The 15639-nt window shown below is 37.6% G+C and overlaps 1 protein-coding gene across 1 annotated transcript in view; it reads left to right on the top strand.

The window, feature by feature from the left end:
* LOC122545235 (synaptotagmin-like protein 2) overlaps nucleotides 1-15639 on the top strand; it is a 206429-nt gene that overhangs the window by 149247 nt on the left and 41543 nt on the right. Inside the window, exons 7-9 of the mRNA XM_087980991.1 lie at nucleotides 5493-5587; nucleotides 6027-6146; nucleotides 11901-12076. Coding sequence (XP_087837117.1) covers nucleotides 5493-5587; nucleotides 6027-6146; nucleotides 11901-12076 — 391 coding nt within the window. The remainder of the gene's footprint in view (nucleotides 1-5492; nucleotides 5588-6026; nucleotides 6147-11900; nucleotides 12077-15639) is intronic.

Genomic DNA, 15639 nt, shown 5'->3' with positions numbered 1-15639 from the left:
GTTAAAAATCATATAACACCAGGTTATAGTCCAACAGGTTTATTAGGAAGCACTAGCTTTCGGAGCGCTGCTGCTTCGTCAGTTGGTTGTGGAGTATAATATCATAAGGCACAGATCTATCCCAAAAGATTACAATGTCATACAGTGATATCACTGTATGTTTTCTTTTGCTGTAAATTCTGTGCCTTATGATCTTATACTCCACAACCACCTGACGAAGCAGCAGCGCTCCGAAAGCTAGTGCTTCCTAATAAACCTGTTGGACTATAACCTGATGTTGTGTGACATTTAACTTTGTCCAACCCAGTCCAACACTGCCACTTTCACAAGTGTCACATAGACTGTGGAACCCACTCCAGGCTAACCAGATCTTAAGTGCTAGATCTTTGTCCCAGAATAGAGCACTCACTGCCACTTGCAAGCATATTTGAAGCCACTTGAGAGAGGATGTAGTGCTGCCTGAGCTTAGGCACCCTGAAAGGCAAGGGACTGAGTGATGAGCATTGTGTGCAACCCACTCTCCTGGGCACTGGCTGTAGCACATGAAATATATGCAGATTAATTAGCTTATTCCCTCTTTTTCATGCTTCTATCAAGTTTTCAATTGATGATTGAGTGGAATATAAATTAACTGGAAACAATGGTTATATAAAGAAGTTGCAGCATGACCATAAAAGGCAGGTTCAATAGGCTAGTTAGTCATATCCTATCCTTCTTTTGTGTATTTTCATAATCTTGTGAATTATCCCATTAGGAGCAATTCTCTAGAATGGGTTCCACCCACATAGAACAAAGGAGAACAGAGTGGAATTATCAATGGCAATAGAATTAGAAGGTTTTCAAGTTTGAGATCAAGTGGTGCGATATTTTTGTCAATAAACTGGAGTTTTAAAATAGTAGGTCTTGGTGTGAAGAACTTATTCTAGAGGTATAAAGGAAAAAAAAAGTAAATTCTGGATATACACTGCAGTTCCATCGGGATAGTTCATTAATTACAAAGCCAGAAGGTAGATATGGATGAGCAAGTTCAGAAAGTCAATTTTAGCTTGGGTAATCTAATTTAATATTTTCTGATTAGCCTACTAAGTCAATCTGCTTGGATTATACCTTAATCATAAATGTAGCTGCAGAAGTATTTTCTCTTAAAATATTTATAATATCAAAACTTCTTTTTATCAACTTTCAAGACTGCAAACTAACATTTCAATTCCATTTTTCACTAATCAAGAATGCAGCTGGGATCAGTTTAATAGTTTTAAGGTTATCATCACAAACCTTTGTGATTATTTAATTCTTATGTTCTGCTGAGTTTTTTGGCAACCTTAATGAAATATGAAATGAGTTACAAGCCTTCCAGTGTAACTGTATTGTCAGGTAATTGCATTTGTGCATTAAAGCCCTGTTGAAAGATTGGGAATTTTTTCACTGACAGCTGTTCATTCAGGCTGCATTTTGGATTATATACTTGGGAAATTGAAATTTACTTGGCTGATGATATTAGGAGATTTTTTTTTTCTACTGCAATGAGAAAATCATGAAACAACTTTAAAGATTCTTTAGGTGTAAGGCTAAGAACATGACAGCAAATAGTGTAGCTTAATTTAAAATATGTTTAGAAACCCAAAGAGAAAAACAAAAGCTGAGCATAGGTTAATCAACTTGCAAAGTTCAGACACTTGCATTATATTTTCTTCTACTTCTGCTTATTGTTCCTTAGCAACTTTAGTATAGTCAATGAAGGTGTTGTAAGTTGAGCAGAAGTTATTACTGGAGTTTCTGAAAGCCTAGCCTGAGGTCTAGTATGATTTCAATCCATGTAAATAAGATTGACATTAAGATTAAAAACATGACTTAGGACTGATAATGAACCAAAATGTTATGAGATGACAAAGTGTACCTGATTCACAGGGATTATTCGGAAAGATCCCCAATGGCCCAGAGTTTATGATAACCAGATAGCATATACTTTTCCAAAAAAATGCTGTGATTTCTAGATACATGGGGTGCCATAATGATGGCAGACAGAATTTTGGGTAACTGTAGATTAGTATCAAAAAATATTTTGTTAGAATCAATTAAAATACTCATAACACAAGGTCAACAGTATAATTCAGCAGTTATACATTTTGCATTCAATTTTGAACACCATACTTCCAAAAGGATTCTTCAGAAAGTATACAAAGCATTTAGAAACTTTTTAAGAAGGGTATGGAATTAAATGTCCAGTTTTCCAAATTATTCTTCAAGTTAAAAGAGGTACAAAGATAAATATCTTGGAGGAAATAATGCATGGAATTCATGGAAAGATTCATGTAGGTCATGGCATAAGATAGTTAATGTTCTGTTTGATTTATATTGTTGAATTTTAACATCAATGTGGAAGTGCCGGTGTTCGACTGGGGTGGACAAAGTCAGAAGTCACATAACACCAGGTTATAGACCAACAGGTTTATTTAAAATCTCAAGCTTTCAAAGTGCTGCTCCTTCATCAGGTGAAGTGATTTTAACATCAATTAAGTTGTTCTGCTGACATGATTCAGATCTTCAGTGCTGTTTTCCTTTCCAATGTTGATATTCTTTGTTAGTTGATTTTCTACACACATATGTGTGAACATAGTCCTATACACAGGCATGTTCACATCTGCAAATTTCCAAAATATTTGGGAAATACACGTGAAAATTTAACTGGGCTAGCAATATCAGCAGAATAATCCTTCAACAGTATGGAAGATGCTGCACATTCTGTGACTTATTTTCTGAAAGCCTCTTAACAATGTATGAGCCTTGATAGGGTGTGATGGATTTCTCAACGATCTTCTGAGGGATGCGTCTGCATCAGGATTCAAGTATCTCAATATCACAAAGATAAAATCCTCTAATTGATGCTATCTGTTGGAACATATTGCAACTTGCCAAGCTCACTTAACAGTACACCACAGCCTCACAACTTTACAAAAGAGTAAGACCAGAGCAGAAATAAGAAAGACTCTCACCTCCAACTGACCATGTTGAAGTTCTGGAATTCTCCACCTAACACCATCATCAGAAAACCATTACAACAGTGAAAGAATAGCAGTAGCTATTCAGGTAGAACACACATCACACACTTCAGGACAGGACAGTAAATGCAGCTTTTCCAGCAGCATTCATGTTCAAAAATAGATAAACTATCATATCTTAGGATATTCTATGGAATCTGAAATAGATGCAGCTTTGAAGCTATTACCTATGCCAACATCATTTCTTGGTCTTTAAGTCACACAGTGATAAAATCAATAGGTAACATGCTTAAATGATGCATCCATGCCGAAATCGAATTACAAGCAGGCAGTAACAGATCAGCCACCTGTTTTATACTCATCCAATTTGCATTTTCAATGAAATCAATGTTTTTGTAATGGAATTAGATGTTGAATTAACAAGTTATTTTCATAGATTTTAATTATGACCATTATTAATATTCATACATTCACTTTTTTTGGTTCAGTGAAATATCTTGGTAACAATAATTATGTTAGCTGTTTCTCATTTTTATTTTGTCTTTAATAATAGAGCAAAGTAATTAACTTAGCTAAGGACTAATGGGCGTCACGGTGGCTCAGTGGTTAGCATTGCTGCCTCATAGTACCAGGGACCCAGGTTTGATTCCAGCCTTGGGCGACTGTCTGTGTGGAGTTTGCACGTTCTCTCCATGTCTGTGTGGATTTCCTCCGAGGGCTCCAGTTTCCTCACACAGTCTAAAGATGTGCTGGTTAGGTGAATTGGCTCTGCTAAATTGCCCATAGTGTTCAGGGATGTGTAGATTAGGTGCAATAGTAAAGGGTAGATGTAGGATAATAGGGTAGAGGAATGGGTCTGGGTGGGTTACTCTTCGGAAGGTTAGTGTGGACTTGTTTGGCCGAAGGGCCTGTTTCTACACTGTAGGGATTCTCGGACCCCTGGAATGGCTTAGATAAATCAATAATATTGAAACAACATTAATTTATGCAAACTAACAAAGTGGAGCTTCTCTATTATTTTACTTGTTTTTTTCTTACACTGTTAGGAAAGGGTCTGGACATAGCATTCTTATAATAACATGGTAACAGAATGTGCTCTGATAAAGATTGGGCTAAATATTACAATCGCTTTGAAGCAAGCAGCTCTATTCTGCAAAGTTGAATGATTCATTAACATTGGGAATAAACTGATAGCAGTTTATGATGATCTTCTTCCCACTGATGGAATAGTGATATTGTGAGATAACAGAAGATCGTTTTTATTCACTTATGGGGTGAGGGCATTTCCCTCATTGTCCATCCCTAATTGCATTGAAAGATGGTGGTGATCTGCTTTCTTGAACTGCTGCAGTCCATGTGATTTAGATGTACCCCTATGTTGTTAGGAAGGACTTTCCAGGATCTTTGAACGAGGAACACACAAGGAACAGTGATATAATTCCAAGTCAGGATGGTGTATGGCTTGGAGGGTAACTCACAGGAGAAAGTGTTTCCATGCATCTGCTGCCCTTGTTCTTCTAGGCGAGATTGTGGGTTTGGAAGGAGCTGTTGGAGGAACTTTGGTGAGTTACTGCAGTGCATCTTGTTGATGGTACACACAGCTAGCACGGTGCAGAGATGAAAAGGGTGCATTTTGAAGTGGTGAATTTGGTGCCAAGCACGCAGATTACTTTGTCCTAGCTGGCATTAACCTTCTTGAATGTTTTTGGAGCTGCATTCAACCAGGCAACTGAGGAATATTCCATCATACTCCTTGCATCTTGGAGATGATGGACAGCATTTGGCAGGCAGGAGGTGACTGATGCAGAATCCTTAGTCTCTGACTTGCTCTTGTGTCCACGTGATTCACATGGCTGACTAAGTTCAGTTTCTTGACAATGGTAAACCCCAGAATGTTAATAGAATGGTATTCAGTGATGGTAATGCCAGTCAACATCAAGGCATTGTAATTTAGAAAATCGATAATACAGTGCCCACCAATTATTTCAATGCCAAGAAGTTTTATGGTTGCCATAAGGAGTCTTTTGCATGCAAGGACTAAATGTTATGCTCTTTTTGTACAGTATTGAATTCTGTGCACAAGAGGATAAGCTTGAATTGCCTGTTTAGGTACCCTTCAGCTTCATCAGAGTGTGTAGATTAGCAATATCCTCAGTTGTATTGGGGTTAGGTGGGATTCTTGCACTATTACATTGATTTTCATTTCCTTTCATAATATGCTTATGTCAGTGAGTTTGACTGAAATTTCATACATTCATGGATAATATATACAGTCATATTCAAGAATGATGAATAATTGTAACAGGAAATAATTTTCAGTGATTTGATTTTAAATGAAAAATTAGGGCAACTTCACTTATAAGTACTTCAGACTAGGCTGGATACTGAAATGAAAGTGTTTCATTATCACTAACATTATCCAATGTTCTCAAATTCACTAAAAGAAGTACTATATAGATGATTAACTGCTAAATATTCTATTCTGAATTTCAGTGCCTGGTTATGGTTCTTCAGACTCCAGTGTCAGAACAAATGAACTGCCTTCACTACCAACCACCAAGGAAGCCACAGTTCCTTCCATGCCATCGGTAAGTTTCTGAGGTGACTGTTTTCAACGAATATGAACAATTTCACATTACCATGCATCATGCAAATTCAATGACAGTTCACTGGCTATTGTATAGGTATGAAAAATATGAATACGTTCTAATAAATATTACATTGCTTCAAGATCATAACTTTGGGATGCAAAGCCACAAAAGTAATGCATCACCTTGTAGTCTATGTCAAAAAGGCCATCGTTAGCTTAAAAGTTATATGTGCAGGATCATAATTCATTCTTGCATAATGAATTGAAAAGCCCTTGTTGATTTGGAGTTGAGCATCTCTTTTGTTATTGATGTGTACAGAACATTTATTATTAATGTACATAAAATCCATCTTGTGTGAAAAGTAAACAATAGGCGTTCTTGTTTTGTAAACATTTCAATAGCCTAACTGATTTGTATTAATTCTTGTTCTTGCTAGAATGACCCACAAAGTGAAGAGTATGATTATTTTGATGATTTAACATCTGAATCCAGTGTTGGATCAGATATTATGAAGCAGACTGATGTGCATGTTAGTTCAAATCTGCAATCTTCTAAGGTGAGTCAGGCTGCAAATACATTCAGGTGTTTTCATATTATATTGGTTATATTAACAGGCTAAATGGATCGTTTTGTTAAGGCAAATAAGCTGTTTTTCCAGGAAGTCAATTCATTTGATTAATATTCAAATGCCTTAATTGTCATAAAAGTGATTTTACTTTGCATGAATGTTAACGTTGAAATATATGTTAGGTATCAATCAAAACCCAGTTAATATGTATGTCCATCAGGGAATGAGTATCCGTAGTGTTTAACCAAGGTTAGCTCTAATGCTGAGTTAGCAGTGTAAGCTTTCAGTAGCTGCAAAGTAAATCTACTCCCCACCCACCTCCCCACCACCCCCAACCACCCCATATTCCTGATGAATGGCTTATGCGCGAAACCTCAATTCTCCTACTCCTCAGATGCTGTCTGACCGGCTGTGCCTTTCCACCTCCACACTTTTTGACTCTGATCTCGAGCATCTGCAGCCCTCGCTTTGTCCTGGTGCTGCAGTGTCAGTGTAAATTTGAAACATAAAAGATTACTAACCTATGAGACAAACAGTAAAACTGTGAATGCAAAAAAATCTGAAATTAAAATAAAAGTAAAATTATTGGAGTCAAACAAAAATAAATGGGTTTTGATTTTTGATATGATGGACAGCACCTCCTTCATGGCTAAAATGATGGACAGGTCTGAAAATGGGACATCTTTCCCCCAGTATGGCACCTACCATTTTTATAGGGGCAAGTCACATTTCGTGCATTTTGTTTCAAGGAGATAACAAATTATCCATAGAAATCAGCATCTGCATCCTCTCCTGTAATTTCAGTGACCCGAGCATTAGAAACACAAGTCCACAGTTCAGACCTGGTAGAAACAAGTCTGAACTTTGAGGTTACCTTTTGAAGAATTGTTGAGGGATGACAGGCACCATTTGAAATATTTTAATAGGTATGATGTGTGTAAAATCATTTGCCTGAGTGTTTACTTGGAGAAGGATATGTAATTTAGAGAACTTGGAAAAATAAACAGTGAAATCTAGAAAAGTGTTCATATTACAGAGGAGGTGGTGCTGAATATCTTAAAATACATGAAGGTAGTTAAATCCCTGAGACATGATCAGGTGGATCCAGAACTTTGTGGGAAGCTAGGGAAGTGATTGTGTGCCCGAAGACTGGAGGGTGGCTAATGTGGTGCTATTATTTAAGAAGGGTGGTAAGGAAAAACCAAAGAACTATAGACCAGTGAGTCTGAAATCAGTGGTGGGCAGGTTGTTGGAGGAAATCCTGAGGGACAGGATTTACACATATTTGAAAAGGCAAGGACTGATTAAAGATTGTCAACATGGCTTTGTGCATTGGAAATCATATCTTACCAACTTGATTGAGTTTTTTGAAGAAGTAACAAAAAAGATTGATGAAGGCAGAGCAGTAGACATTGTCTATATGGACTTCAGCAAGGCGTTCAACAAGGTTCAGCATGGTAGACTGGTTAGCAAATTTAGATCATATGGAATACAGGGAAACCTAACGAATTGGATACAAAATTGGTTTGAAGGTAGGAGGCAGAGGCTGGTGGTGGAGGGCTGTTTTTTGAACTGCAAGCCTGTGACCAGCGATGTGTTGCAAAGATCAGTCTGGGTCCACTGCTTTTTGTCATTAATATAAGAGGAATGGTTAGTAAGTTTGTAGATAACAGCAAAATTGGAAGTGTGGTAGACAGTGAAGAAGGCTATCTCTGAGTACAATGGGACCTCTATCAGATGGGCCAATGGGCTGAGGAGTGGCAGATGGAGTTTCATTCAGATAACTGTGCGGTGCTGCATTTTGGAAAGGCAAATAAGTGCAGGACTTATACACTTAATGATAGGCTCCTGGGGAGTATTGCCAAACAAAGAGACCTTGGGGTGAAGGTTCATAGTTCCTTGAAGGTGATTCACTGAGAATTATGGGAGTGAAGATGGCACTTCGTTCATTGCCTTCATTTGTCTGCACATTCATACAGGAGTTGGGAGGTCATGTTGTGGTTGTACAGGACATTGGTTAGGCCACTTTTGGAATACTGCATTCAATTTTGGCCTCGCTGCTATAGAAATATGTTGTTAAACTTGAAAGGGTTCAAAAAGGATTTACAAGGATGGTGCCAGGGTTGGAGGGTTTGAGCCAATGGGACAGGCTGAATAGGCTGGGGCTGTTTTTCCTGGAATGTTGGAGGCTGAGGGGTAACCTTATAGAGGATTATAAAGTCATAAGTATCAAGGATAAGATGAATAGCAAAGTCTTTTTCTCAGGGTAGTTAAGTCCAAAACCAGAGGGCATAGGTTTATGGCGAGAGGAGAAAGATTTAAAAGAGTCCTAAGGGGCAACCTTTTCATGCAGAGGGTGCGTGTATGGAAGGAGCTGCCAGAGGAAGTGATAGAGACTGATGCAATCACTTCCCTAGCTTCCCACAAAGTTCTGGATCCACCTGATCAGGTCTCAGGGATTTAACTACCTTCATGTATTTTAAGGCATCTGGACAAGTACATGAATAGTAAGGATTTAGAGGAATATTGGCCAAATACTGGCAAATGGATGAGTTGGACCAAAGGGTCTATTTCTGTGCTGTAGAACTCTATGACTCTTTGAATTGTCAAGCTTATTGGACCTATCAAGAGGTCACCAAAAACAACTATCAAAAAGATATGTTAGGATATTCAAGAGGAACTGTTAAAAATGCTATCAAAGTTATCAACAGGGCTGGCAAAATTTACTGTTCAGGAATTCATCCTTCACAACATTGATGTTGGGTAGATATTCCCAATCTGTGTGGAAATTGAAGGTTTTGTCCAGAAGTCCATCATTTTTGTTTATCACACTTCTAATTTACCATGTCTTACCATGCTCCACATTGCCATTATTATTGGGTGGCCTATAAACAATGCCTCCAGATGTTTGCAGCACCATGTTGTTTCTGTCTTCCATTCAAACAGAATCTACACCTTGTTCTTTTGGTCTAAGACCCTTCCTCACTAATATACTGATTCCATCCCCTATTATTTCATTACAGAAGTGCCTTTTCATTTTTGCCTCTTCTTCCTAAATGTCAGATATTCTTTAACATTCAGTTTCCTTCCTTGGTCAAACTGCAGCCATGTCTTTGGAATGGCAATTAGATCATACCCATATCCCTCTGCTTGTGTCAATAATTAATCTACCTCATGTAAAAGGTAAGCTCTATCTGGACCAAGGTGTAAATGACATGGATAGCCAATTAATCCCTTTGTGGCGATGATAGCTGGGTGCAAATGGTAACCAAATTACTCAGAAAATACTCCATTTTACCAGTAGTATTCTGGGATCATTCATATCCAGTCAAGAAGACATAGAAAAAAATAAATGCTGCTACGGTTGCACAAGGAATGACTGGCTCTTCGCACTGTAGGAATAACTGCATTACAAGGACTAAAGTTGTTCGAGAAGGCTGCATTTTTATAATCTCAAGGACAGTTAGGGTTGGACAATAAATGCTGGTCTTTTCAGCAACATTTGCATCACAGGCATTTCAAAAAATATATCAAAGCCTCAGCCTAGTGGTCAATTCATGGGGTTAGTCTTGAACCTCCCAGCTTTTTGACTCAAAATGCAAAAGTACTCCTGCTGAAACAAAATCATAGATGTCAGAAGAGCAAATATAGCAGCAACAGAAAATATAACCCTCTGCTGCCTCAGCATCATTATTGCTAATTTCCTGAAATAAAATGTCGCATTTAATTATTTTGTCTTCACAATAACAGTGTGAGTAAGTTATTGTGTGAAGTACCTTGAAACATTTCAATGAAATAAGACGCTGTGTAACCAAGGAATATATATATTTTTTTAAAAAATGGCTAATTAACAGTCAATTTGAGAGAATTGTGTCAAATAGTATTGGGAGTCAGAAATACTCTTCTATTGGTTGATGGGCCAATGTTAAAGGTAAGGGATTGAAAGACAAGATGTTGTTGCTGCCATTCATTGGTTACAAACAGTAGGTGGTAGCACAAAGGCATCAGTGCAAAATGGAGACCTAGAAAATGCTGCAAACACTCCACAGGCCAAGCAAGAATTGTCAATATGTCTAGTTGCATTTGCAAACCTTTTGCCTCAACTGGAAAATGACATGGATGAACAGCTTCTTAAAGTGAACAGCGCAGTGTGACTGGGAAGAGAGAAAGCAAAACACACAAAAATGTCTAAAGAACAAGCCATGATAATTTTGGTACATTTGTAACAGGCTGGTACTTTATTCCATGTGCTTAATAAATATTCATTTTAATTTTACTCCTTGTAACCTTTAGATTTTGCCAGCCATACAATAACTAAAATGTCACAACATAAAATAGATGTTCATTGACACAATGGGCAGAATTGGAAGGTATTGTATTGGCTATCATATTGCATCAGTAAACAGATGTTCTTTGAAGATTAAATCCCACAGTTGTGCATCTAAATAGAAAGAACATCTATTATCAGTTCTTTACAATATTTAAAGTGTTTCAAAATCAATAAAGTACTTTAGAAGTGTAAATATTGTAATAGTCAAACAATACAAAGCTCCACAAAGAGCAATGAGGTTTATAACAGTGTACTTTGCTTTAACAGTTTTGGCGAAGAATCTAATATTTGTCAAGATGTCTCCTATGCTCTTTGTTAAATAGTAATAAGAGTTATTTTATGTTTATTTGAGCAGAACAATAATGTCTCATTTTAACATCTTCTCTGAAAAAGAGTTTTGACAACAGCACACCATGCCCTCAATGCTGCATTGATATATCAATCCATGTTATGTACTTAAATTTCTTCATCTAAATTAGAAGTAAAGACACAACCACTGAACTAAGTTGGCTATATACATTTATCATTTACTTTTTCATATCAGGAACACATGAACAAGGAAACTGTTGATTGTTTCAAACTCCAAACAGTTCACTTGTTTACGTTTCAGTACTATCTATTCTGGTCTCTATGTCACACTAAGTTACATTGTAACATCTTGTAAAATTGTTTAGTGATCAGTTGCAAGACAACTGGCAATGAGATATTAGCATGGCCTTATAGGAAACTTATTTACCATATATTGAACTGGAGCAGCTATATCAACACAATAGCTATCAGATCAGAGTCTCGTCTAGTTAGATAATGATACAATGCTTAAGAACATTCATGATAGAGCGGTTTGCTCCATTACTCCTTTGTACATTCTTTCCATGCACCTCTTAGAAATGTTACCCAGATTGAACAATGACTGAAATGTTAAAGGAATACCATCGTCATCAAGTGACTCACCAGGTCATGCACCATTTTACTTGGAAATGTATCATCACCATCGTTATATCTGGTTCAAAGTTCTAGATCAGATTTTCAGCAGTTTCAGAGAGCAGGGTAGCTACCAAATTTTAAGAGCAGATATGTAAGTTCAATAAATGTGACCTTGTCAGTGTAACTAACAACCTGAGAAGAAATAACAAGAATATTTGACTCAGTTTGCAAAATCTGCTTTGTGTTTTTGTCATCTTTTTTGAAGTTAGAGGCAAACCTCCAGAGAAGAATAATTTAAGCTGCTGTCCATTCTGCTTTTATTGCCACACAGATTTACAAATAAGTATTTAATTATTTCAGAACTTTATGATCCTTTGTAATATATTCTTTGTAACCTACAATGATTGTATTATTGTTTTGTAATTCTGGGGAAGCATGTATAAAATATCATTTTGAATTCTATACTTTTTAACTACATATTGTTCTAGCTGAGTGGAAGTTTACTGAGTCTGTACAGTGATGCTGGAGATTTTGGAGAAGTTCCAATTCAGGGAGCGGTACAATTCAAATTGCACTATGAAGAAGCTAAAAAAGAATTCCAGGTCCATGTGGTGCAGTGTCGAGGATTGGCAGTAGCCAATATGAGAAAGTACACCTCAGATCCGTAAGTGAACTCTTGTCTTGATTTATTTTTAAAAAATTAATTTATGGCAAGCAATTTAATCAGTTAATTAAAAATTGGATTAAACCACAGATGATACTCCTTTATAATGAATAAAGTAAAAAAACAACTAAAATGTTTAGATTTAGCTTTCATGATTGGAGATACAATTAATGTACATACAGTTGACATGTTTTATTAGAAACAGCCATATTTTGGAAGGCAGATGATAAAAGCCATGTCTTGATTATTTCAGCCCCATCAGCGAAGCAGCATGTTATTTCTGTTCATTCAGCAGATTGAAGGTTCTCTGGTTGTGATTGCTAGTTTTATGTACTTGCCTGATCAGCTTTTTGGAATATAAGAAATTTTCAAAATTCCGTATGTATGCTGCTGAGTGACTGAATACATACTCTTCAAAGAAAATAATATCCAATATCAATTTACAATTTTGGTACAAAATATCCTATGGTAATTTATTGGGATGATCTTAGATTAAAAGAACTTCTTAGAGATTCAGAAGAATTCTTAAATAGAAGTGTGACATTTTGTCAAAGTGGCTATGTCTCATCAGTGTTACAAGATGATCAAGATTGTCAAACAAATATTCTAGGTTATGTAACATTTTAAAGAGACACTATCGAAAAAGTGGAGTCATCCTGATAACAAAGGGTGACATTACATAGTAATGAGAAAGGATCTTGGCTCAGAAAGTCAGGAACTAGAATCAGTATGGTTAGAGAATAAGCTAAATATGGTGGGAGTAGCTAATAAGCTCTCCTTAGAGAAGTCACACCATTAGATTGAGCATTAAATTGAATTTTTTTTAAAAATGAAGATTTCAACAAGGGCAATATGGTAATTGTAGGGAACTTTAATCTTCATATAGACTAAACAATCAAAATTGGCAAAAGTAGTTTGGAAGAAGAGTAGAATGACTTCATGACAATTTCCTGAAATAATTAGTTGTGGAGGCCAACTAACAATAAGATTTTAAGACCATGTGAAATAGAAAAGGAGTGAGCTATCTGGCCCCTTGGCCTGGTGTATCACAAGTATCCTTACACATGGATGAGGAAGGACACCACTTTGGCTGGGATAACCCATCCATCCTCAAGCATGCCAAACAGAGGCAGGCACAAGAATTCCTAGAAACACGACATTCCAACCGGAACTCTATCAACAAACACATTGACTTGGACCCCACCTACCACCCTCTGAGAAAAAGAACAGGAAATGGCAGCACCACCCGAAGGAAATCTAAACATACAAATAGAAAGTGGAACATAACACTAGCCCTTCACCGGAGGCTTACTGATGGTGTTACCTAGTATGGTGACACGAACAAACTTACATCCAGTGGTAGGGAGAGTCAGCATGGTTTTGTGCGAGGAAAATCATATTCTCACAAACTTTTTTGAGTTTTTTGAGGAAGTCACCTAACAGATTGATGATGGCAGAGCAGTAGACATTGTTTATTTGGATTTTGCTAAATCCTTTGACAAGGTTCTGCATGATAGACTAATTAGTAAATAAGATCACATGAGATTCAGGGTGAGCTTGCTAATTGGATATGTAATTGGCTTAACGGCAAGAAACATAGAGTAATGACGGAAGTTTGCTTTTCGGGCGAGAGGCCTGTGAGCAGCAGTGTTCCACGGGGATTAGTTCTGGGTCCTCTTTTGTTTGTCATTTATGTAAATGATTTGAGAATATAGAAGGCATGGTTAGTAAGTTTGCAGATGACACCAAAGTTGCTGGCATAGTGGGCGGCGAAGAAGGTTTGGAAAAGCGCAGCAGGTCAAGCAGCATCCTTGGATGCTGCCTGACCTGCTGCGCTTTTCCAGCAACACATTTTCAGCTCTGATCTCCAGCACCTGCAATCCTCACTTTCTCCCTGGTGAAGAAGGTTTCTAAAATTACAAAAAGATTTTGATCAAATAGGTAAATGGGCTGAAAAATGGCAGATGGAGTTCAATCTGGATAAATGCAAGGTATTGCATTTTGGTACAACAAGAGTAGGCCTTGAGTACTGTTGTAGAACGGAGGGACCTAGGGGAGCAGGCTGCTCCAGTTCAATATATGGAGGGTCAGTGTGGACTTGTTGGGCCAAAGGGCCTGCTTCCACATTGTAGGGAATCTAATCAAAATATTTTGTAAACATGGCTCCCTGCGGAACCCCACTGGTTACAGGTCACCAACCTGAAAAAAATCCCTATCCCTACACTTGCTGTTTCCTGCACATTGACAAGTTCCATATGCCAGTATACTACCTCCAACACCATGAGCTCTTATTTTATGATTTAATATTTTGTGGTGTACCTTTTGAACACCTGGAAATACAACACATCTATCGGTTCCCCTCTGTCCACTCTGAGATTTTTAAAAAATTAATTTCATGGGATGTGGGGGTCACTGGCTGACCAGTATTTATTGTCCATCTGTAGTTGCCCTTCAGAAGGTGGTTGTGAGCTGCCTTCATGAACTGCTGCAGTCGACCTACTTTGGGTTGATCTATGATACCATTAGAGATGATATATGTCCAAGTCAGAATGGTGAGTTCCTTGCCTGTGATGGACAGGCTTTGAGGAGTCAGGAGGTGAGTTACTCACTGCAGATCTTCCTAGCTTCTGACCTGCTCTCGTAGCTGCTGTGTTTATGTGATAAGTCTAGTTGAGTTTCCAGTTGGTCAATGGTGACCCCCCAGGATGTTGATAGTGGCAGATCTGGTGATGGTAACACCATTTAATGTCAAGAGGTGGTGGTTAGATTGTCTCTTATTGGTGATTGTCATAGCCTGGCATTTGAAAGATGCGAATGTCACTTGCCACTTGTTAGCCCAAGTCTGGACATTGTCCAGGTCTTGTTGATGTGAACGTGGACTTCTTCAGTATCTGAGGAGTCAAGAATGGTGCTGAACATTGTGCAATCATCAGTGAACATCCTCACTTTTGATGTGATGACCTTATGATGGAGGGAAGGTCATTGATGCAGCAGCTGAAGATGGTTGGGCTTAGGATATTTGCTTGAAAGATGACAATAAATTAGTCGGGCAAAATTTTCATTTTAATCAAACCATGATAGCTGTGTTGATTATATTATGATTTTCCAAATGTGCTGATGTTGCTTCCTAAATAATTGATTCCAACATTTTTCCAACAATAGATGTGAGGATAATTGGCCAATAGTTTCTGCCGCTCTCTTTTTCTTTGAAAAGGGATGTCGCATTGTAGTTTGTGAATCCTTTGGTATTTCTCCAGAGTCCAAGAACTTTTAGATAATTACAACCAATGTACTTATCATGGTAGCTGCTTCTTTTAGGATCCTAGGATGCCAGCCATTTGGGCCAAGAGTCTTATTTGCCTTTAGCATGATTAGTCTATCTAATATTACTTCTCCAGTGATGGCGATGCTACTTAATTCCTCCTCTCTATTCTATAGTATTAATGGGATGTTCGGAGTATCTTCCACAGTAATGACTGATGTAGTATATATGTTCACTGTTCTGCCATTTTCTTGTTCTCCATCTTCCCAGATTAACTTTCTAAAGGGATAAAATTACCTTA

This window comes from Chiloscyllium plagiosum, unplaced genomic scaffold (genome assembly GCF_037043375.1).
Source record: "Chiloscyllium plagiosum isolate Xiang-an unplaced genomic scaffold, Cpla_swu_hap1 HiC_scaffold_3, whole genome shotgun sequence".
Taxonomy (NCBI): Eukaryota; Metazoa; Chordata; class Chondrichthyes; order Orectolobiformes; family Hemiscylliidae; genus Chiloscyllium; species Chiloscyllium plagiosum.
The sequence above is the reverse complement of the archived record's forward strand: the minus strand, read 5'-3'. Positions and strand labels throughout refer to the sequence as shown.